General features: G+C 40.1%; 1 protein-coding gene across 5 annotated transcripts in view; it reads left to right on the plus strand.

Moving 5' to 3' along the window:
* KCNH5 (potassium voltage-gated channel subfamily H member 5) overlaps window positions 1–23,860 on the plus strand; it is a 161,812-nt gene that overhangs the window by 105,035 nt on the left and 32,917 nt on the right. For 2 of the 5 annotated variants that reach the window (XM_085549560.1, XM_015865668.3), the window contains exons 9-10: window positions 10,317–10,569; window positions 19,789–19,985. In XM_085549560.1, the coding sequence (XP_085405686.1) occupies window positions 10,317–10,569; window positions 19,789–19,985 (450 nt within the window). The other 3 variants (XR_014946809.1, XR_014946808.1, XM_085549561.1) reach the window with 3 other exon arrangements.

Below are 23,860 nucleotides of genomic sequence, written 5' to 3' on the forward strand. Positions count from 1 at the left end.
ATGATGCACTTTGTTCAGACATGCAAAATTAAAGTTGCTACACTGACAAATTTAGTTTTACATCATACTGGTGCAACAACAGTTATCATACTCATTTTCTGCAATGAAATTCAGTTTACCATACCAAATATAACAATATTAATTAGTATGGATTTTGGTTTTTTTGGTTCAGTATGCCTTCTTCCTTAATATGTTACTTTCTTATACACTAATACCCTAACTTCCAAATGCTGATTCATACAATGTTAGAAGTGAGCTTTTCTATTGTAAACTACTAAAAGTACACTCAGTCTTACAATGTAAACTCAAAAAAACATGTGAAAATGGAATTTTCATTTGCATTTATTTCCTTGTAGCTAAGCCAGAATACTGTATTATTCTGCCACAGTTTCATTAGATTTTAATGATGCTCTGCAGTTAATGAGGAAAACCTATGCTTTAATTACTGAAATTTCCTTCCATAGTTTCCACATGTCCGGTTTTATAGCTTATAAAAATGCAGTTAGAGCTGTAATCTTCAGCTCGTGGTAAGCAGTGTTCTCTGGTCTGTAAGACAGTAATGGCTACTTAGCTAGATAATTAATATGGCTGTAAAATCTGTGACTTAGGTTTTTAACAATTTTCCCTTGGTAAAGACTTGCCTAAACTTAGGCCTGGATCCAAAACCTATTTATAACAGTGGAAGGATTTCAGGAACCTCTGCATCTGGACATCAGTATTTGGATCTAATCGAACTTCCCAGAAAAGCCAGTGATGCAGAAGAACAGAGACAAGATAAATGTAAGAACTTGAGCATCGGTTTGAATATGTTGGTATTTTGTATCCCCTACAGCCTGCAAGTCTGCAAAAGCAACAGCACCAGCAGCCCTTAGTGCCCACACTGAGCATCCCTGAGTCTGTATGAGTTTAAGGCAGTTTGCTTTTAGCTTCAGGACCTTAACTGAAGATTGATGTAGTGAAGTGAAGATTGGTTTTTGGGGAAGGGTAGAAATCTGTTTAGTAACAAAACAGCTTTTCTACCTTTGTTTCCACTGAGGACAGTGTTGTGATATGCTGAACAAGACAAGTTAGAGAATGTAAATCCCAGCTGAGAGCTGAGGGGAACAACGGTACAGTTCCAGAGACTAGTCTTGTAGGGCTGAGCATTCCTCTTCCATTAGTTCCATCTTGATCCCTTCAAGTCCATTTTAAGGCACTCTGCATTTAAATTGAATCCATCTGTGCTAACCCCAGAGCATCAAGTGGATGCGAGCCCACTATAGAGACCTCCGAGGTACACAGGCTTAGATTTATTACCATAGACACAGTGAGGCTAGGAGGACTATGCTGCACCTGCAGCTGAGCTGCTAAATCTAGACAATGCTCCAGTGTGTCTTGGAATAGGGGATTACTGACCCAGGTCTTGACAAGCTTCTCTTGCTTAGCCTAGCAGCCTGGACATGGCCTCAGGGGCTCCTTCCACTGTGGATTTCAGAGCTCCAATAATGAGATCCTAACCAGTCTGTAGTGCAGATATTTTTGCATCAAATGATTTCCCATTCCACTTTTTGTTTGGAGTCTTGCAATAAGCTTATTATCCTGCAAAGGACGTATGCTCACAACACGTGGAAATTAGTGAAGAGTTTTTAAACTTTCCAGTTTTCATCAGACAGTTTCCATCGTCCACAGTTGTTTTTAAACCTAACATACATTATTACATCCTAAGCTGTTCCAAATATATCTACACTGTCACACCGGAATGTGTTCTGCTACATCATTTGCCATAAATTCACAATACATTTCATTCAGGCACTCAGCGTGTTGAAATGGCTTTGTTTTGAAATCTAAATTCAGAGGACAAGAAGATGAATGTATGTAAGAAGTGTTACAGTAGGTTCCTATGGTGATGAACCATCCTAGCAATTTGAGGTACTAAAAATAAGCGTGTGTGTATGTTTCTTTGATAACTAAAGTTTTTAACTTCACACACTTGAAATTGAAGTACAGTTCATAGCTTGACTTGAATCACTACCGTTTAACATGTAGAGGTGTTGTGTCATAACTCACACACCTACCTTTAAATGACACTTTTTTAAGTAAGATCTTAGCTAAAACCAGTGAGGGTGAGTTCATTATCAGACATGCAACAAAGTGGAAGTTAGCATGGAGAAAAATTAAGGAAGATCTAGCCCTTGCTGCTTGTTTCTTGTCTCAAACAGAACTTTGTTTTAAAGCCTCCACTGATTGTGTTTATATGTGGGAGAAGCCTTGTTCTCCCACACCGGAGTGGTGGTGCCTTAAGCACACAGATTGGATCTCACTGTTCTCCTCGGGGATAGCTCATCTTCAAATCCCATCTTCAAACCACAGCACTTCAACCTGTCTCTGAGTGTTCACAAATAAGGAATTAACAATGACACTAAAAGCATTAGTGTATTTATTATTATTACTTAAGGGGAAGCAAGTGGCCTATGATCTATAATCTTAAATCACTTAAACGTTAAAGCCCTGCTTTGACAGCTAGGATGATGTATGTAGTACATGCACATGGACTCTGTCTCCTGGAGTAACACTGGCTCAGGCGAGATGGAATTTATTTTTACGATTCATGCTGTGTGTTTTGGGGTTATTCATCTAATAATGACAAAAACAAACCATCAAAAAACCTAATGAACACTTATATACTTAAATAGTATTTCTAACATAGCAGAATGTGGTTTTTCGGGTGTTTTTTTCTTTGAGAGAGAGTGGTATCAAACAGGCTAGTGCATTGTCTGCATAGGGTTACTTTTAAGCAGCTGAAAAGAAATCTTCATTGCAGTAATCTATGAAACACACACTGAATTCAAACCTCTCAAGTTTTTATTGAAATATACTAAGCAGCAAATGAAAAATTTATAGATATTAGCTCTTCTATGCGAAATAGGTCATTATACATGAAAGCAGAACAGCCATTAACTTACACGCAGATGTCTCAAGGTCTTATCTAATGATAACGTTCTGAAATGTCAGAGATTTTCTGTTCTTGACCTCCATGCTGTTGTATGGCTTAGGATTTGCTCAGAAAGCAATTAAATAAATGTCTATCATGTTTTAACAGTCAATTTGTTCAGAAAAGCTGTAGGTTGAAAGAAGAAAATGCTTCTATTCAGTCTGAACCTAAGCATCAATTGCAATTCAAATGAATGCCAATTCCACATTGAAATGACTGAAAAGGAAATCATGGGAAAGTAGTATTAAAACTATTCATTGCTGGCCCACTAAGCTTTCATTTAGGAGAGATAGGTTTATGGTAAATAGACACAGTTTGTAACTTTATTAAACATTAGTTTACAGAAGTACAACACAGTTAAGTTATGTTTGCTCTTAATAAGATCTCCAAGATCTACAGTAAGAATTACCCAGAGAAAAACAGGGAAATCAGGCTGCCATTGCTACGGTGCCCCATCACATAGATGTGTCTGTAATTGCTGGCTGGACTTTCTCCCGGATGACTGATGTAGAAGGCTTCCAATCTTCATGGCCAAAGAGATCTACAAAATTAGGTGTGACAGCCGCCCACAATCCCGTGCTGAAGAGGGAAGGTAAAAACCATTTGGACAAGTATTTTTGTTTCGTTGTAGAGGCGAGGGTGTTGGTCGTTCCTTGCAGATCGGGACGAGGTGAACAAGAAGAGAGCTGAGCTAGGACCAGGTACAGTTGCAATCCGCGGTTCTTTGGAGAGCGGGCTGCAGGAGAGACGGTCAGGGTCTCACTGTCCTTCGCAGAGGTCCAAGCACAGGGCCTGTGCACCAGTGGGGCTTTCTGTTTCACCTTAATGAATGGTATGGATGATTCACCTCCAGTATGCACTGTGCAGAGCCAGGAAAGATTGTCCACAATTATCTTTGTCTCTTGGATGCGCTGAGTTTGGGTTGACACGGGTTAAACTATGAACCTCTCATACTTGAGGAAATGCCAGTTCTATAAATGATGGCTGTAGGGCAGCTCATGAAACTGTTTGCCAGGGGGGTAGAATCACCTGTTGTGGATGGGTTGAGTGTTTCCCTGAGCACTACCAACGAGGGGATGTTGCTGACAGAGGGACTGTCAGTTCCAGAGACCACACCTTGGGGAATGATCACATCTCAGGGACCTCCAGAGGTCCCTTCCAACTCTCAGCATTCTTTGATTCTGTCTTTTTCAGATCTGTTTTCTTATTACTTTCTGCCTTAAAAGATGTTTTTACAAAATGCTGCATGTTAAAAAAATTAAGGCACTTCCAGCAGAAGCGTGAAATAAAAACTGTTGGTCAATTCCATTCTTCCAGGGGTGACCTTTGTGCCAAAAGTTGTCTATCTAAACAACATTGTGACTTGAGAGGTTCTTTGATATTAGCTATATTATTTCTGTTGTTCATTTTTCTTTCTGTCACCTAAAAAAGCATAACTGTAATGTTGAGTTCCCTGTACTCTGCTATCTTCTGCCTCATCAGAAAGTCGTGATTGTGCTTGTGATGGAGATTATTGCAAAACCTAACTCAACAAAACCTTTAACTGCACTGAAATTTAGACAAGTCCATTTCTTTTGCCCATCAGTGGATGTTTTTAGTGTGGCTCTTGCTATGTTTTCCTGTGTGTTAGACAACTCAACATGCTCTGTACTGAAGAACCAGTTCAGTTCTTACAGCAAATTGTGATACTTCTTATCCTTCTGCAGTTTTCCAGACCTCTAACCAGATCCTGTTATGTTTGACAATACTGAATTTAATGTACTGTAGAGATCTGCATATAATTTAATGTCTCTAATGTGTCAGATAAAATGTGGTTAGTTTTGGTATTATACTACTAAACTTAACCATTGTGATCACTATTTCAGGTTATATATCATTAGTAAGAAAACAATTCAAGCTCTAGACTAGCATACAAGACTTGATTTTTCAGATCTGAGTATTTAAATCCAAGTGACTTTGGGATTTAGGCAGTTAATTTAAAATGAAACACACTGTTGCTACTTAGACTTAGTTCTTAGTGCCAAGATACTCAGTGACGTATTACGGATTACCCTAATGCATGCAGGGTTAATGACTGCTCAGTTCCATACATCACCTTTGAACTACTTCCAAAATTATCTACTTATTACAGGAAAATGCTCTGTGATTTGCTTATCAGCTGTTTTCTTCCTCTCTTTGGCTCCAGACCAGTGCAAAAGGTAACCCTTCTTTCTTGGTCTGCAAAAGAATTCAACACTCAAATGAGCCAAAACCTTCTAAAAATCTGAATAATTTGGTCAGGTGCTTAGAAGGTTGTGTGTTTTGGAAAGATCTGACCTCATTTACTGCCAGATATGTCTGAAAGCCCAGAGTGGCTTTCCGATCTGGACTATGGCAGGTTAGAAGCCCTAGGAGTTTATTATTGAAGCTGACATTACTGAAGATCTCCAATACTTGTTGCAGTTATTCATTTAAAAACCAGTCCTTGTTATTCCTCTGTTAAGACTGTCTAAGCTCTTCATTTGAACGTTAATCAATATATTCTCCAGTACAGCCCTGAGAAAGTGAGAATTTTTGTGCTGAAAGAGAATTACAAAGAGATACCATTTGTAATTTACTGGCCTCTGTCCTCTTTGTTAACAAGTCTTAACAGATTCTGTAATGTTTGCTAAGCCATCCCATGGTGTTTTCTAGCTGGCAAAGATATTTTTTTTATAGTACTTAAACCCTTCCTAAAAGCTATTATTTGGACACATTCTTTATCTGTACAGTTTTTGTTTCAATTCACTGGCTTCTCTTTGAGTTCTTTATAATCTCTGCTCCCTGTAGAGGCCTTTGAACTGTGCAAGGGGCTTATCTTAAACTGCCTGAGCATGTCAAGGAGATGGATGGGAGAGGAAAAAAAATCAGATTGAATCTCCTTGGGAATTTTATTTCCCCCTTTCCAGATCTTAAGTGGAAAAGATAGCAAAGCATTTTTTGCCAATTCCCTGTGAGTCTTCAGGAGCATTTCCCAGTCTCTAGCAGCAACCATGAGCTTTTCACTTAGTGCCTGTGTTTTGGATGTGCTGTAGGGTGTTCTAGTGACTATGTCAATGCTGAATCCCTGCGCTGAGTAGGCTTTGCTTTGTGTCAGCTGAGTGCCAGGAAGCAGAGAGTGCTTAGGGCAGAGCTCAGCAATTGCTGTATGCTGACTTTGGAAAGCTTGAATTTCCTGCAAAAAGAAGGTAGGTGATAAATGTTAGTCTATGCTTTACTTTCTCTTCTCTCAGCTTTGTAGTGGTTCAGATCTTTGTGGATACATGTGCACTATTCACGTGTGGCATGGATCCCGGCTTCTTCTGGTTAGAAATGCCACTTGCACAGTCAGGTTTTCCTCTGGGGAGGCTTCAGTTTTCTCCTCCAGTTTTGTATCGAAACTGTCAGTTTCCATTTTATTTTTTTAATGATGTTTGGATGACTGTGAAGTCTGTGGCTACAGATTTGTTATGGAGCAACTTCTGTAGCAGCACAAGCATCAGGTCCCTGGGGGCAGCTGCTCTAAGTTGTGTGTTCCAAAGCCATCAGTTAGTAAAGCATTGCAGTCAGCAACCTTAATATCCTGCCTTACTTATAAACTGCAGATTTCACCGAGAAAGGTCTTGAATCCTCTATGGAAATTTCCTCTTCAAAAGCTTGTCTTGGTAGTTTCTAGATATACTGCTGAAACAAGGATTCAAACATATGTCCTGGCTGAACTTTCACTCTTCTAACAAAAGTGCTGAAGGCATTTCGCTAAAAGTGAAATGACTAATTGAGCTTTACAGGTTATCTTCTTCCTTTAACTGAATTTCTTTTTACATCCATGTAAGTGCATTTGTACAACCATAGGACCCATCTACAACTGCAGTGCTGTTCCTTTGTATCCTTTTAGCTGCATGCTACCTTGAAAATGCTGATGTCTCAGGTAAGAACCTTTCACAAGAGGAATGTCTAATTCTTGTGTTACCAATAAAGGATCTTTTTCAGTAGTTCTCAAGCTGAGGTGCTCATTTTATCATTTTCTACTTTTATTGTGGAAACAGGAAAATTACTCCCACTCTGTGTCACCAGCAACCCCTTTTTACAGTATAGCTGAAAGTGATATCAGGGAAAATGAGTTTCTTTGAGACTCCTCCTGAATTCCTGATGTTGGTATTCGTAAACACAAGAACTGTTGCTGCAAAGTCAGCTTGGAGCTCACGAAGACTTGTCCTTGCAGCATACACTAAACAAACACCTTGATATTAAGATTGTCTCTGCTCTTTTACTTCCCTCCTCCCTCCCTCCCCCCACATTTGTCTTGATGAGTCAAAGTCTCTTTAACAAATCTTCCAATATGAAGTATTTCTTTCAGTTTTGTCATCTATTTCATTCTCTGATCTCAGTACTAGCAGAGTAGCAGGCTATAAAACTGAAGCAAAGAATATTAATCCCTGGCTAACTCTTGGATCATGACTCATTTACCGTTGTACTTGTTGATAAATTATATCTCCATATATCTCCATGCAGTAATATGTCATTAGGAGAACCACTTTATCACGGCATCAGCAAATTCCTGCATTATGCTAAGACTGGCTTTTTGTGTGCAGTGGTATTTTTTTCTGGCTCCTTATTTGACAAAGTGTGATGGTAGATATGTTTGTTTTGACTACAAAAAGAGTGATGCTTTGAGCTCTCACATTTAATAACCTGTATGTAACTCTGTATTTGTGAGGAAGCACTATGCTTCTTTGCATCCAATTTGCTTTCATTTTGACCAGCTCAGTTCATTAACCCTTCAAAAGACGAAGGGATCCTAGAATGTACCTGAGTCTTACAGTAACATCTTCTGCAACAGTTTAATTGATTTTGGATGCATTTAAGGCATCGTTCAACCATTGTTCGTGCAGTTTGGAGGCTTAAAAGATAGAATTGGGAAATCAAAATCGTTTGTGAATACGCACATTTTTCATAAGGACAGTGTTGGCGAATTCACAGCTCGTGGCCTTGTTAAGTAAAAAGCAGTTACATTGGTGGAAGCATTAGAGACATGAAAAGTTCATAACAATGATTTGGACCCAACAGGAGATAAAAATGTTAAAAATCATCAATCATGATGCCAAAGAAAGCAGAATTTTTCATGCTGTTATTACTGAGAAGAAAGGTGGCATGTTTCTGTTTTGAAATAAAGTCAAGCTTCCTATGTGATTCAGAAGTATCCAAATGTATTTTTTTAAAACTAGAAAAATAAAGGCGTTTTCATATTTCTATTGTTAAATGAGATCATTCAGATGAGTGTGAATTTGTAAAACTGACATTTGCTCCTCATAAAATTATGGAAGAAGTGATACAGAATATGTTCACTAGTGATTCAGACAATATTATTAATGATGCAAATGATTGTTTATGGAGAATATGTCTTGTCAGATATGTTTATTATTAATTTTTATGATAAAACAGACTTATGGTTTTTGAACCTGTTCTGTACAACACTTTGGTATAGAAAAATAGCATTAAGCGTAATTAACCTAGTCTCTATCAAATCAAATACAAATTAATTACCTGCTTTGTCTGGGAGGGTTGTTATAAGTGAGACAGGGAAGTTTCCAAGGAGATGCTGTGCATGTTAGGCACGAGAAGCATCATCTTTCTTGTTTATTCAAGTTGAGACTGAGAGTATCCGCAATCATATTTTATAAACACCAAGATGTGGAAGAGATTTCTGATGATTGCAGGTCTTTTATCAGAGCAAGATGATGAGAACCACTGGCTATTAGATGAAAGCCAAACAAAACACATTTCAGAAACAGCATGTTTTAGAAGAGAGTTGTCCATTGGTAAAACTTACCTATATAATTTGGAAGCATTGAATCAAGGCCTTCTGGACTATAATTTTACCAGGTATTTTGGGACTGATAAGAAAAGTATGAGTGAGCTGACCCATAATGGAAGAGGTTAGTACATATGGTTGCATAACCCCTTGTAGACTGGGAAAGTGTACGTCTGTGTACAAACTTGCTGTCATCGTACAGAGAATAAGAGAATGAACTTGAATTTCAGCCTTTTACATTCATTATTTGTTTGATGGCAAAACTCTTTGATCTGTTGAGGAAAGAAAGGAACTAGAGTTTATTAATCAAACTAGAAAATCATCTTTATTGTTTTCCCATTCTATGCTTTTTGATCTTTTAGCAATACTTTACAGTAACTTTTTTTATACCTCTTCTGTATGAGACAAAAATGAAAGTCATGACTTTACTTCTGAATTAATATGACCATTTGCCTCTAAGTCGATTCAGGGTTTCCAGAGTCTCCCTCTGTTTGCTAATTTTCAGTGGTAGTCAGCACATTGACCCAATGTCCCTTTCTCACCAACTGTCTGCAGAGCAAACTGCCAGATTAATTCCATACAATGAGGAATTAGTAAGTGCTATTGATCTGCATTCTTCTTTACATGACTCTTACAGGGTGCTCTTCATCTTCCTTTTTCCATTATTTATCCTAGCAAAGCATATCAAGGTTTTGTATGTTTCCCAGTGCAATTAGCTTCCACTCAGAAAGAGATGTGCATTTCAGAATTGTAGGGTTGCTGGTGTGTTTAGGAGGATGTGCAAATATAAAACATTTTACATGCCTAATAACACCCGCAGGTTTTCATTTATTTTACTGTTTCAATAGGGAAAACTATTGAAGGTAAGGACTTAATAAAAGGCCTTATTTAATTGATCTGCAGTAAATACATCTTCACCTTTGCTGGGCAGTTTTCATTCACCTTTGCTTTACATTTCATAAGGTTTCCTAGTACTTTCTTTTTGCTCTAATCTCAAACTCTTGGGTTTTCTAGCCTGTAAGCCCTCCAGGGCAGGTTATTTACTATATGTCTATACAGTGCTGAAACGAAACCCTAGGTGTGTTTGGATACGTGTTGGTAAGTGGTCATCTACATCAACACTTCTGAAGATTAGGTTTCCAGATGTAACTAAATCTGTTGGTTTGGACTATGAGTGGTCTGCCTTTGCATATCTTTAAGCTTCTTCAGCTCTGACTGTCCATCCTGTGCTCCCACAGGGGCTGAGCAATAGCAGTGGGCGGATGGTCTAGGAACCAGGTATGGAAGAACAGAGACAAAGCAGTGTCACCTGTCTCTGCAAGTGTGAAAGGGTAACAGAATAGCACCACCCTTTCACTTGTGTTTCTTGAAGCAATAGATGGGTAGAAAATTAATGCTACCTCATTTCAAGATAAAACTCCCACCAGAAGCTTAAGATCCACCCAGGAGAAACTACCAATTCACTTATTTCATAAAGCGCACGCTGCCGCACAGCCACGTTCCCAGCTGATTATTTTTTGTCTTTCTTTCATTCAGGTTCTCTCGATTTGCCCAAAGGACATGAGAGCAGATATCTGTGTGCACCTAAACCGAAAGGTTTTTAATGAGCACCCTGCCTTCCGGCTGGCCAGCGATGGCTGCCTGCGAGCCCTGGCCGTGGAGTTTCAGACGATCCATTGTGCCCCGGGGGACCTCATCTATCACGCTGGGGAGAGTGTTGATGCTCTTTGCTTTGTGGTCTCAGGATCCCTAGAAGTCATCCAGGACGACGAGGTGGTGGCTATTTTAGGTACTGTGATCTCTACTGACGCGGTGGTACTTGGGATACATTTGACATCTGTGTAGGTTTGAATATTTGCTACTCTTGCCTTACACCAGCTGAGACTACGGGAGGTTAGTGTTTGTCATAAGATAAGGATGCTAGTTCTCAAGTGGTATCGTTCTAGGAGCAAACCCTTCATCTTTTATTCCATCGAGAATGCTTGTTTTGCCTACTATGGTTTGCTGGTCACAGTTAACAGTGTCCCTAAGCAGAAGAGAATGGCATCTTTTAAACAGTCTGCTAGAGGAAATGCACATTGTTTTATATCTGTCTCTCAGGAGGATTTCCACATTAACCTTTGCACTGGGCTTTCCATTTGTCTGTATTCTAGCCAAGAATAATGCCTTCAAACAGTACCTTTGAAGAAGCAAAATTGTTGTTCTTACTGAAGTGGCTCTTCAGAAAAGAAACCATTTGGTGTGTCTGTGTGGAGAGATAGGGATGCACCGTATATTCCAGCTTGAATTCATGAGAAATTTGAGTACTGGGGGAGCTCCCTGTTAGTCCCCCCACCATTCCTCTGGAATGTCTGGTTTGCCAGCAGTAGATGGGAAAAAGCCAAATGCAGAATCCCCAGCAAACTTTTGTGGGATTGGGAGTTTTGTATCAAAAGGTGGAATTGAGTGGCCAGCGTCCAGTGCTGAGACAGGACTCGTCCTCAGAGGCATAACAGTATGGATGAACAATGGATGGCTCTCCTGGGAAAGGGTCCATCTTGACTGTTCATAATAGACCTGTTTATTGTAGAACTCATCTCTATTTAGTGTTACGTGTTTGGCTTCTCTTAAACTGGAGATGTGGCTCTCTGAAGGCAAACATAAGTGCTAGTCCTTTGCTACGGGACTGCTCATGTCACTGAACTTCTGTGCTGCTGCTTTCATGCAAGGGCAGACCCAGAGGGCACCATGGGTCTCTTTTGTGCCTCATGGGGGTGATTGCTGGGAAACAAGGGTCATGATGGCACTGGAAAGTTGTGCCAGCATCTGGAAAGAGGGCAGATATGGAGATCAGCACTGGTTGTGTATGGAGAATATGTGCTCAGGGTATGCACGTCAAATGCTCTTTTCAACTAGCTGCTGCTTTTTGTACTCTATAATATGCTGAGGTTTTTTAACAAGAGAGATTTGATGTAAGAATGAATTTGTTTCCATATTCAGATGTGAAGTCATGGTGAAAGCTCCTAAGTCTGTAATTTCCTTAGCAAAATACTCCTTGTACTTCAGCCTGCTGGGCCATCTCGCTTTTATTATTAATTTCAGTGATAAAAGGATCTCTTATGTTTGCCCACAGCTATTTAAAAAAAGAAAAGCTTTAAGAGTAAGTGGCAGTATTTAACCAAACAAAATGGTTTTCAGGGTCCTACACTCAAACAAACAATAAATATATAATTTACTGAACTGTAAGCCATCACTAAGTGGATTACATGCAAAACTTTATTGCATTTACTAATGAATATTGTGCTTGGTATAACAGTGAGAACTTCTTGTTTCCTACTTGTATGTGCTGTAAATCCAGTACCTATCTTATTCTCCATTTGGCTAGGGAGCCCTTTAACCGTATCTAGCTATAGTGAATTATCTTTAATTACCAAAAGTGACTTTGATTCTGTCATGGCTGCTGACAGGCAATCCGTGAACTCTGAGCTATGTTCATTGTGTACTGTGGGGACTGGTAGAATGCTTAAATCTGACTTAGAGTGAGATAAACTGCTTATTTTAATCATAGGCACGCTGAGAAGTTTTCTTTTGCTCTGACAGATTATTTAACAGAATAGTGTACTGAGTAATTATGAGATGCCGTATCCTAAAAATTCACTTGTGGAAGGAAATCTCTTTCAGATGTAGCTATGGAGACATTTAGAGTGACAGCAATTGCCCCTGAAATTAACGACTGTGTATCAGGCAGCAGAAAAGAAAATCTGTTTTAATCTCTTCTCCCCCAAGAAGTTAAAGCACAAGGGAAATGATACCACTTGAGGTTAAGACCAGGTTTAAAAACCTCTTCCAAACATGAGAAGATCTGCATAGATTACTTGGAATACTCCAAGTAGGTGTCTTCACACTTAGGGAGTTATACTACCCATCTGTCCATCCTCCTCATCCCCCAGCAGAAATTTGTATTGAAATTGGGTAAGCTTCCTTCAGAACCTGGTCCTTACTGTATTCTAATGTAGGAGCAGGAGAATAGTTGGACACTTTGTAGAGCTTCCTTCCTGTGCTTCATAAGGAACTGGTATTGTGCAGTTACTGTTTTAATAGTGTTTTTCATCCAAGTGTTGTAGTGTTATTTGCATTGCAGAGAGAAGGGGTTGGTGGTTTCTTTTTGCTGTGCTCGCCTGTAGAGAGGAGTTTTAAAGTCTTTGTAGAAAAATCAATCAGGAGGATACATCAAAACAGATAAAAAATGTGCATCTTTTGTCCCTCGCATTCATTCATGCTTCTCTCCAAAGATCGAGGCTTTGTCCTCCCTTGGATCCCAGCATAAATTGCTTCTCAGTGTGCTTCTTTTCTTTTTTCCATCTTCTTTGATTGCAACTCCCTCCCTTGCAGCCATGGTAAGCTGGTGTGGTCAGCCTCCCTTCTTGCTCAAATGGGGTCCTTCATGAGCTCTAAAAGATAGAGAAAATGTATAGTAGCAGCTTTGCTGGCTCTAAGGCCCTGGCCTTGGCATATCTTGTGCTTGAAAACTGGTGAAACCCAATGATTGACCAGTCAACTTTACATCATTATGTTTTCATTCTCCCCTGATTCCACTGTGTTATCATTTGTGTGTAATTAAATGCCCAGCTACTTCAGTAATCACTATTACAAAAGTTGGTAGAGTAAGAAAATGAACCCAATTGAGCCTAGAGATCTGCTGCTTATAGGGCTCATTAATGAAGATACCCAGGTGCCCAATTAGGTGTCTCCTCATTAGGTGTTTCCCTCATTAGGTGTCTTTCTTGGGAACAGCCTTCTGCCTTTCTCAAGCACCGACCACTGCTCTGGCAGGGTGAGCACTGTGCTCAGAGCTGGAGTTAAGGGGAGCTGCTTTGCTGGAGAAAACCAGATCCAGTCATTTTAACATATCTCATATGCACTTGCCAGGATAATGGAGAAGGGCAAACAGTCTTGTCTCTAATTAACCACACTTTCCTAGTGAGAGAGGTGACCCTGAGAAGCCACATCCATAATTGTCCACCATCTCTAGCAGCAGTAAACAGCCAATCTGCCACTGTTCTGTGCGGGGAGATGTTCCCAGCAGAAATGTCTCAGGAAAGACTTAGGGTGTGTGAAGTCCTCTAATGGAACGAGGCATCTGCTAGCAGAGGGCACTGAGCAGCTCACCCTACCGCAATTAACCTGAATTTGCTCCTGGTGAGGAGTTCTGTGTAAGGGGCAATGCTAGCCCAGTGCCTGCAAGCTGATGTGCAGCTCCCACTATTAGCACAGCTGAGTCTGTGAATAGTGCAGTAACTTAAACCAGGCAGATTGATCAGCGAGGCTTGGAGGAATCCTTTTGCCAATGAAAAAATGACTTACCATGTTCAAGTGTTGATTGTAGGAATTGATTAAAACTATTGCTCAACCTGTGTAGTGATGGAAATATATTGAGCAGTGAATTCCTGGCTGGGGGCTGCTGCTAAACAGATTCAATTTTGATAGACAAGCCAGGATGAATATAAATTTAATAGCTTGTGTTTCAGCCACACTTAGGATCCTGATCCCGTTTGTATTCAGTTGAGTTCTCTATCTTCATGTGTTGCATGTTAATTCTCAGCATATTCTGCATACGGTTCCAGTGCAACAGTGTTGTTTACTGGATTTATTCTTCTTGGACAACCCAGGCTCCATCGCTCTATTCCACACACATTAGTAATTCAGAACTTGGGGTCCACACATCAGCACTCAGCTGGGTGTGTGCTTCATGCAGGACAAGACTGACCATGAGTGATAAAGTATATGGTGTGAAAAACTCAGTCCAGTCCCATCTCATAGTGTTGGTACCTAATTCTGTGATTTTAATTAACGTGGTTGCAGCTTGAGTCACCTCTCATTTGGAAGGAAGGGAGGAAATTTGTCCTTACCTAAAATGGGCTCAATATTATGTAATGAATATATTTTTTAAGTGAAGTAAAATAAGTCAAGCTGGTTTTGAGAGTTTCCTCAGCTTTATAATGTGCACCTGGTAGCAATCTACAAAGCAGCAGTTCTGTAATGTGCTACCAGGTGCACATTATTACCTACGTCCTATTGCATCTGTAGGATAACTCCATTTTGTTGCAGTGAGTTAATGCTCTAAATTAACTAATAGGCAAATGATTCAGAAAGGAAAGCTTTTTGGCCAGCAGCACTGCAATAATTAAGGTGATATGGGCTGTTTTTTTCAAGTGCTGAACCTGAAATTATTTTGTACTGTGCTCAAAGGAGTATTGATCTGAGATGTGGTGTGATGTGCAGCTTTGCCCTGTGCAGCTCTTCTTCAACGTATTCCCTGGAATGAGTCCTATCTTACAGGTCTGGGTTAACACGCATAGTACCGTGTAAGATTTATTCCTACTGTTACTTGTTCAAAGGTGTTATTAGCTCTTACTGACAGAGTTAGAGGGAGTGTTCAATTTTTCACATCATTTCAGAAGTTTAAAATATTTCTGTCTCTGTCTGTACCACAGTTAACTATAATATGAAGCATCAATCTTAATTTAGTGCCAGCTGGTGTGCTGTAGATGCAATCTGCAGCCTCCATTGTCAGAAAGATTCCTTCCACTGAATTGAGATGTTTTTGCATTAGACCTGCATGCTTCACTGCCAAACCCAGGAGCTCCAAAGTCTTGGCAGTGCAAGAAAAAAAATTATTTTGCAATCATAGGATATATTTCTTTTAAATCAGATGAACAGTCTGAGCCAATCTGATTTGCCTTATGAGCATTGAAGGTGGTGGATATGGTCATGCTTTCAAGCTTATTTCTTCAGTCAGGAAGGATGGATTCTTGTTCAAGTATCAAATCCAAGTGGAGATTTCCTATCGTGGGGAGCTGGGGCTTCTTAAAAAAACAAAGAGGAGACTTGTGTGAGAGATGGGGGCCATTAACCCATCACTGACAGGAGTGTATCGACCTTTCCCTTTTCTTGCAGCAGTCCTGACTGCTGGATGAAGGGTACGTTTATTTTGTGTATATAGGTGCAGATGGTGAAGGTTGCACTGTACTTAATAATGTAAAGTGCCTTTGCCAGCATGGACTTGAATCATGGGCACAGTCTCTTAATAATCGTTCTTTGCTTGCTATTTTGACAATCTTTTGAGTGCTAGAAGTGCTCTTTTCTCCATTCAGCTTACTCAGTGACTGCAGAACTGTGGGCTGCTGCAAGTAACTGGATATTCATGCCTTCCTCATCACATCTTCATCAGCTTGGGATGTGTCTGTCTGACAGTCAGAGGTTTCACTGCAGATGTATAGGCACAGACAGGTGTGTGTGTATGAATATATGTACCAGCAGCGATGTAATTATGGCTGCAGGGACTTGGTATTTGTTTCCTGACCTCCATTTCTGTGCACCTGCCATCATTTCATGGCTGTTGGTGCCTGAGCAAATTAGGTGAATGTTTTCTGTGTATAATGCAGTTTTACTGATTCTGGAACAGAATTGGTCTGTATTGCTTCTGCTGTTCATAAGTAACAGACGATTTAAGTGTATCCTGATGGAAAGCCTACATTATTCATCATTTCTGGCTTTTGCTTGTGTGACTGATGGGTCTTTGGAGATGTTTTAAAACAGGGAGTAGTGTGGCTGGCCTATTAGCTAGGAGTGTACTGCATATATTTTCCAAATTTGCTCCTGTCTGCAAGAGGTATTGCCTTAAGGAGAAATCTTTGCCCCTTTCATTTGTTTTGCCTCTCAGTGCAGGTTTCCATCAGGAATGTATTCCCACTGCCCATCCAGGCTTTCACCCAGAAGCTCTATCAAGTTATCATTCCTACCGATACATTTTTTAGCTTGATTTCTGTCTGAAGAAAATAAATATTGCCATTTTGTAGCTACATAGGAATTCTGAGAGGATGTTTAATGAGAATCTTTCCTCTCTGTGAATTCAAGGACTTCTTCATTCCCTTTTCCAGCACCTGGGGAGTTTCATATAGCTTTACCTGTGATGTCCAAGCATGAGCTACTGTCTCACAAGCTGGAAAGTCAGTCCATGGTGTAAGGTGTTAGACAACATCATTCCCCTGCTTCTGTGTGGCAGTTATCCATAATACGAAATGATAACATACAGAAATATAATTATCAACGATATAGTTCCATATTGTCCAATTTTCTCTGTATATGCAGGGATGCGTGTGTATGTTTAATGTATGGACGTATACGTAGGTCACTCCACAAGTAATGCCTTCTGTTTATTTCCATTGACAATACAACATACTGAAAGAGCACAATGACACTATTTGATAGGGCAAATTCTCAGCTACAGTAAATTCTTTTTCAACACAGTCACCAATATTAGCTATGCATTTTAACCGGTGATGAACGAGAGCCTGCATGCTGTGTTTGTAACAATCTGCACCAGCGGAGGTGAGTTCTGAGTAGCTGGGGTTTAAAACCTACCAGGTATATTTTTAATTATGATTCTAAGAAAGAGGGAAAAAATCCCATTAGTTACACTTTGTAAAATGTAACTTGAATGAATAATTACTGCTCTCCACTCGGTGAGCTGCAGTTAACAGGGATGAAGTATAGCGCATTAATCTCTGTATTTATGAGGAAGTGTGCATTGTATTGGAGAATCTGCTTGGGTCTTTTCGTGCAGTACTTTGTTCTTAACTTGTTCACAAAGACCAAATGGGACTTGGGAAGCTGTGGGGAAAACATCGAATTCAAAAAGTCATAATTGCTTCTAAGATTCTGTACTTTCTGAAGTATACTTTCTTAAAGGAAGATTTGGGCCTCTTATAGTCACTTCCTGCGAAACAGTGAGTGCTGGCAGCAGACAAATGCCATCTTTACCTTTTAAGTTGTCTCTCCAAGTAACCACTTCCCCATTTAAGTGCACTGATTGCTGACCCATGAAGGAGTGCAGAGATTCAGTTTATCTTCTCTGCCTCATTCCGAGGAACGCGGTGTCGTTCCTGCCTCACTGAACTGCAGAAGATGAGGAGATCTCGGTTTTATGAATGGTGATTTTATCTGTCTGTGATTTGGAAACGTTCTGTCGCACAGTTTCTGAGTCAGCATCCACTGCTTTTTCAGCTTGAATTATTTATATATTACGTTAAATATAGGGAAAAAAAACCACCAATAAAAAAACCATTTTGCTCACATTTCAGCAGGAAAATCATACTGGTCCCCGTTACTGAATTATGTTTGACTGCAGTTGCTGCAACCAAGGCTCAATTCTGTCCTGTGTCCACCTCACAGAGCAAATCCATTAAGCAATTTTGTGCACTTCCAAAATGGTCTGTTTTCTATGAATTATGTAACTGTGCTGAGTACGTCTGTGAAACAGGTTTTAAACTGTGAGTAGAGAGAAGGAAAATTAACTGCAGAGGGTAATTAGAAACAGAACGTTAGGTAAGTTATATATTTGTAGGAAATGCTCTGTGATAAGGAGAGCATTTTAAGGCAACTTGTTTTATCAACTGTATCGGCAATATTATGTATTGCAGTTCATCTTAATAGCATCTCAATCTGTAGAATTATTCTAAAGCAGTTCAATGAAAATGCTGTAACCTTTCTGAGAGATGTTTCTGCTGTACAGGTTACATGAGAAATGTTAGTCCTGGTACTGGATAGGATACCTGAGGCTGAAATAGAAATAGAGGAACAGTCTCTGACCCCAAAGAGCAGTAAGGTTGGATAAATTATTCTGTGTTCCTGAAATAGAGCTGAGTGAAATGTTGCAAGTCCTTAGAGTAAGAAGCATTAAAATGTATTACCTTTTCTTTCCCCAAACTATAAAATCAGAAACCTTCACCAAGGGGCTGCTTGAAGTACCTGAAATCAATAGAGATACTACCACTGACTGATTGATTTCTAGTTTCCTCTTAGTAACTACAAAAATAAAGACCTGGGATACCACTGGGGACTGAAGCAACCTTCTTTCCTAAGTGCCCTTAGTACCACAGTTTCTGCTTCAGAATCTGAGCTGTCAGCCACCAGCCCCATGTTGAAGCCCTCACCCAGCCCATGGGTGGTGATGGGCAGCTTCTGCCTACTTCACTTCTCTTTGTTGCCCTCCATGGGATTCTCTCCAACAGTTCCCTGCCTTTCTTGAACTGGAGAGCCCAGAACTGGACATGGTACTCCCAATGTGGCCCCATCAGGGCAGAGCAGAGGGGGGGGAGGATCACCTTTTTCATGCATCCTAGGACACTGTTGGCCTTCCTGGCCACGAGGGTACACTGCTGGCTCATGGGCTCATGGCTAACCAGGACACCCAGCTCCTTCTCTGCAAGGCTCCTCTCCAGCAGGTCTGCCCATAGCCTGTACTGATGTGTGCGGTGGTTCTGGCTGTGATTGTTTAAATATGCAGGTGTCTCAGGGGTCAGACCCTTTCTTAGTCAGCAAATATTTAAATACAGACTTAAGCAGAACCACCTATGTAAGTAGTTATGTTTGGATTTGGAAACTGGCTGTTGGATCTGCTTAAGATTTAGAGCCCAGGTATTTAGAGGTTAGAAGTCTCAGGGATGGTTTTAGTGGGCTTTTATGTTACCTTTCTCACTGAAGTGAAAATGTTTAATGAGCATTTAAGAAGTGATCCGTGACATGTGGAAGCTGACTCTTAAACAGCATTGCAGATCCATGGTGGAAAAAGTAGCCTGAATGACATAGGCTATCAGTGAAAGCAGGGTTGCTGTGTCAATTAGGAATGACCCTTAGAAATATTCACCATTAGTTAACTACTTATTATGTTCAGGACCTTTTGGAAAATCCATTACCTGCATCTTCAGCTACACTGAGACCTTTACAGTCTGGCTTTTATGCTCTGTGACACTTTGCTGAGCTATCTATAAATATCTTAAAAACCTGGGGCTATTGCTAAATATGCTCAAATACCTCAGATATTTTTAAATCTTTTACCCTTATTAGTTTCCATAGTTGGGAGCTGACGTTTGCTTATTCGGAAGCATAATAGAGTTTGGGAGGAAATCATTTGCATGCTGGAGAACATCACATAACTGTTAACAAATCTTGTCTTGCTGTTTTTCAGGTAAAGGTGATGTGTTTGGTGATATCTTCTGGAAGGAAACCAGTCTGGCCCACGCATGTGCCAATGTACGGGCTCTGACATACTGCGATTTACATATTATTAAACGAGAAGCCTTGCTTAAAGTGTTGGACTTTTATACTGCTTTTGCCAACTCCTTCTCGAGGAACCTCACTCTCACCTGTAATTTGAGGAAACGGGTAAGGCAGCTGCTCTTGTTTTTCCCTTTCTTTCAGCAGGAGATTGCACACTGTTTGCAGTGTTCAGTAACCCCCACTTTACTCTTGATGTTTTCAGGTCATTGCAGATTAACAGGCCTTTCAATAAACGTTGTAGCTCTTTGTTAATGATGGCTCAATAAAAGTTAGCCATAGAGTTGCAGCTCTGAGAAGCAATCCTGGCAGGGTGACATATGAATTACACTTTCTTTTTCTTTGCTTTGCTGTTGTTGTTATTTTTTATCTTTCTGTTGCATAATGTATAAAGTTATATGTGATAGTCTGAGAAAGTCCATATTTTAGATTCCTCAGAGGTGAGGCTCAGTCTCTCACCTGATAGGTCAGAAGAGAATAGTTGGATGGATTTGCACGGCACAGACCAACTAGGAGAAATTTATTGATGTTAAATAAATAAAATGTACTCAACAAAAGTACTACTTTAATACTTGCTTCTCTCATTTCAATAGCTGAGAATTTTAATGTGGCAAGGTTAATAAAGCTTGGTAGCAATTTTACATTCACAGCTCACTTTTTAAATCCTCCTGCTCATTTTTTAATCAATCAGCAATGCTCACTATCCATTAGTTCTTTCAAAGAGCACTCCATCTAAAAATTAATTAGCTATAAGGACATCTCTCGAAAACAGGTGAAGGGATTCTTTAATTCATATTGCGGCCGCAAATTTTAATCTTTATGATGTTGTTTTTTTTTTTTTAAGATTGATGTGGGTTATATAAATTTCATTTGCATAGAGAAATCTCCTAACAATGATTTATAGATTATTGTGCATTAACTGAGAACCTCTAGCTGCTGAAAAGCATTTTTCTGCAGCTAAGACATCTCACCTGATAGGGTATCAAGGCTACTTCCATATTTTGCAAGATAATTTCAGCCTCTGCAGGAACTGGAATTAAACAGAACTAGAATTTCAGTTTTCTGGATATAATTTCTCGCTGGCCACTGGAGTATTTTACATATACTTCTTTCAAAGAAGATTTAATTTTTAGTGTGTTCCCGTGCTCATTAACATACCAACTATGGCACAGAATACCCTTGGCAAGAAGTAGATGCAATGGGATTATAGTCCCCCTCTGTCTATGCAGGAGTATGGAAGAGCTGAATTATAATTAGGTTTGGTTGCAGTTTGTCAGCTTACCTCTGACTTGAAGCTTGTTAACTCCACTTTGAAGAAGGGCTTTTGGCTTGAAAGCTGCTTTTGGGGCTTCTGGCTTTTTGCTTTTTTATTAATCAGATGCCCTCCAAGTCTGGATTTCAGCATCTCCCCTCACTTGCTTGACACATGCCACCAGCTCCAGTCCCAGATGACCATTCTGTTCAGGCCTTCCTGATGGGGATTTCTTGGGACAAGATAATACCACGTACACTGTGTCAAAATTTATCCTTTCTTTCTCAAAATGGTAAACCTGTCACTTCAGCTGGCTTCCTGGGCCTCCCCCAGGTCTTTTCTTGTCAGGCCAACATGCTGGAGTTCAACTCTGCAGTGCTGGGATGCGTAAGGGGAACGATCACTTGGCTGTTTTTCTATGGATTTTCTTTTGTCACATACCTTTTTTGGGCAGTGTGGTTCCTTGAAGGGCTCTGTCAGAGGGAGTCACACCAGTGGAAAAGCACTCAGTGAGCATTAGGTACATGGTGTGTGCCATGGTGCCAGTGACTCAAAGCAAGAAGTGCCTGAAGAGCACTTCTAAAAAAGGTTGGATTTTGCAGAAGGAAGGACAAAGTCAGTTTGTTGGCATTAGAGTCAAAGGAAGATCAGGGCAGTGTGGTACAGGAATTAATTTCACTGAAATGTTGGGCAGTGACATCTGAGCTACCCACCAGTCACTTTTATAGCCCATGTGGAGGATTGCTTCCTTCAGAGGGCAATCGCCTGGTCCCTCTTCAATACCTGATCTGGGATGTGAAAATCATTCCCTTTCTGTTGACTTTTGAGACAGTCCTCGGTTGCTAACTTTTAAATACCAAGGGTGCATCAGATGAACTCCACCTATAATGTCTCCTACTCAAGAGCTGTTTCAGGAAAAGTCTTTCTCCTGGTATTTAAGTTGTGCTGAGCCAGAGCTTGCTTTTGCAGAAACTGTGGGGTATTGTTCCTAGGCACAAAACAGATGATATACTGCTTTCAGCAATGGGGATACAATCCAGGCCATGTTACATAAAATTATTCAGGGGGTTGTTTCAAACAACATATCTGCTGAAATGTACCCAATTCCCTGTTGGATCCGAAGTGTCTGACTGTGAGTTCAGCCTTTGAGAGAAGCCACGCCATCCAGAACAGTTTCATCAGGCGGACAAAAAGCAGTTGTTCAGTAAGTGAAAGTGGGCAGACAGAGATGCACTGTACTGAAGCAGTTTGTGCTAGAGTCATGTAATCTGAATGGAAAGAAAATCATTGCATCCTTTAATTGATTTCAATAGGAATATGCTTAGCACTTTTTCTACGTAGTCATCACTTGTAAGGTTTGACATTTAATTATAACAAAAATACACTCGTTGCAGTTCTGTGCTCAACAAAATGGCTGTTTGTTCTCACTGTCAAAAATATATAGACAGAGAATTGCTCTTTCATCAGGTCTGCTTCTCCAAATAGTCTGCATGAGTGTGGGTGCATACACACACGCGTGTCTGTGCTGCATTGTCCCTCAACAAGCACTTAGATGTAGCCTGTAGACTGTGAAACAATTTCAACGCTCAAAAGGCTAATAAATTAATAATAGTGCAGAGCACAAAAGGTTAGTTCCACATGACAGGGAAGAAAAAGTCACACCGAAGTGGGGAAATAGTATTTTCTCACTCCCAAATAGCATTTAAAGGCTTGGCGTGTTGAATGACCTACTTAAGGCATCTGCTCAGTGTGCTGTTATCAACTCTGGGTTTTTGTTTTCTTTTTCTGTGCTCTAGGTAGCTCAGCCACCACACTGCATTTATGAGCACATAAAGTGAGTGTGCCTACTCGCTTTTCAACCTGCAGTCCTCTCTCCTGCTCATGGTGACAAAGTGACTTTTAATCTGTAATTGCAGAGCATTGCAGCATGTCTTGTTTCGTGCTCTGAAATCTTTATGGCACATCTAACATCGCTAATGTACATTCCAAGGCAAAGGCAGGACTTTGAACTTCTTTTTTTCCAAATAGGGAAAATAATTAATCTGGAAAGATACTCTGCAAAATCGCAATGAGATTTCATAGCTGCCTCTGAAGACTCAAAGTTAGAAAGCAGCAATTGGGATGAGATTTCAAAGAGTTAAGTATTGCCTTCTGATGTTGGAAAAGAATATTAATAATGTCTCATTCATTAAGTGTCTTTCAAGATTTCATGCAGCTGGAGTGAGGGCTCTGCAGGCTTTAACCATGATGTTTGGCCAAGGGAAAGGAGCGAAGATAGACTGAGACCCACACCCATACAGTAATACACATTTGATTGATAGTAAAAAATTGAACAAGTGTTCAGCTGAGATATATTTAAAGCTTTTTCCTCTTCTCCACGTTGCTTCCATTTACACCAACTAATACACCATCTCCAGCTAACTACTAGATCACCACGATCTGTGGAAGTGCAGGAAAAATCAATCTGTAATTTAGGGCCCTCTGAAAGCAAAGCTGAAATTCTCCCATGCTTCAGTAAAGCAAAGATTTCCCTACTCAGCTTTTAAGGTACACGGTTGCATACTGCTGTTTTGTACTGTGAGCCAGAAGAGTTGTGTTAAATGAATCTGGAGGAGCCGAGGAGGGGACGTCTGGCCGTATAGGGTCTCTGGCACATTTTCTCCTGAAAGATATGCTAGGAATGAGCCAAGGAAATGTGAAGAAAGGAAGTGCCTCTAAGGCAGTGAAATAC

Source organism: Coturnix japonica, chromosome 5, assembly GCF_054131305.1.
Source record: "Coturnix japonica strain WE chromosome 5, WE-NBRP24, whole genome shotgun sequence".
NCBI lineage: Eukaryota > Metazoa > Chordata > Aves > Galliformes > Phasianidae > Coturnix > Coturnix japonica.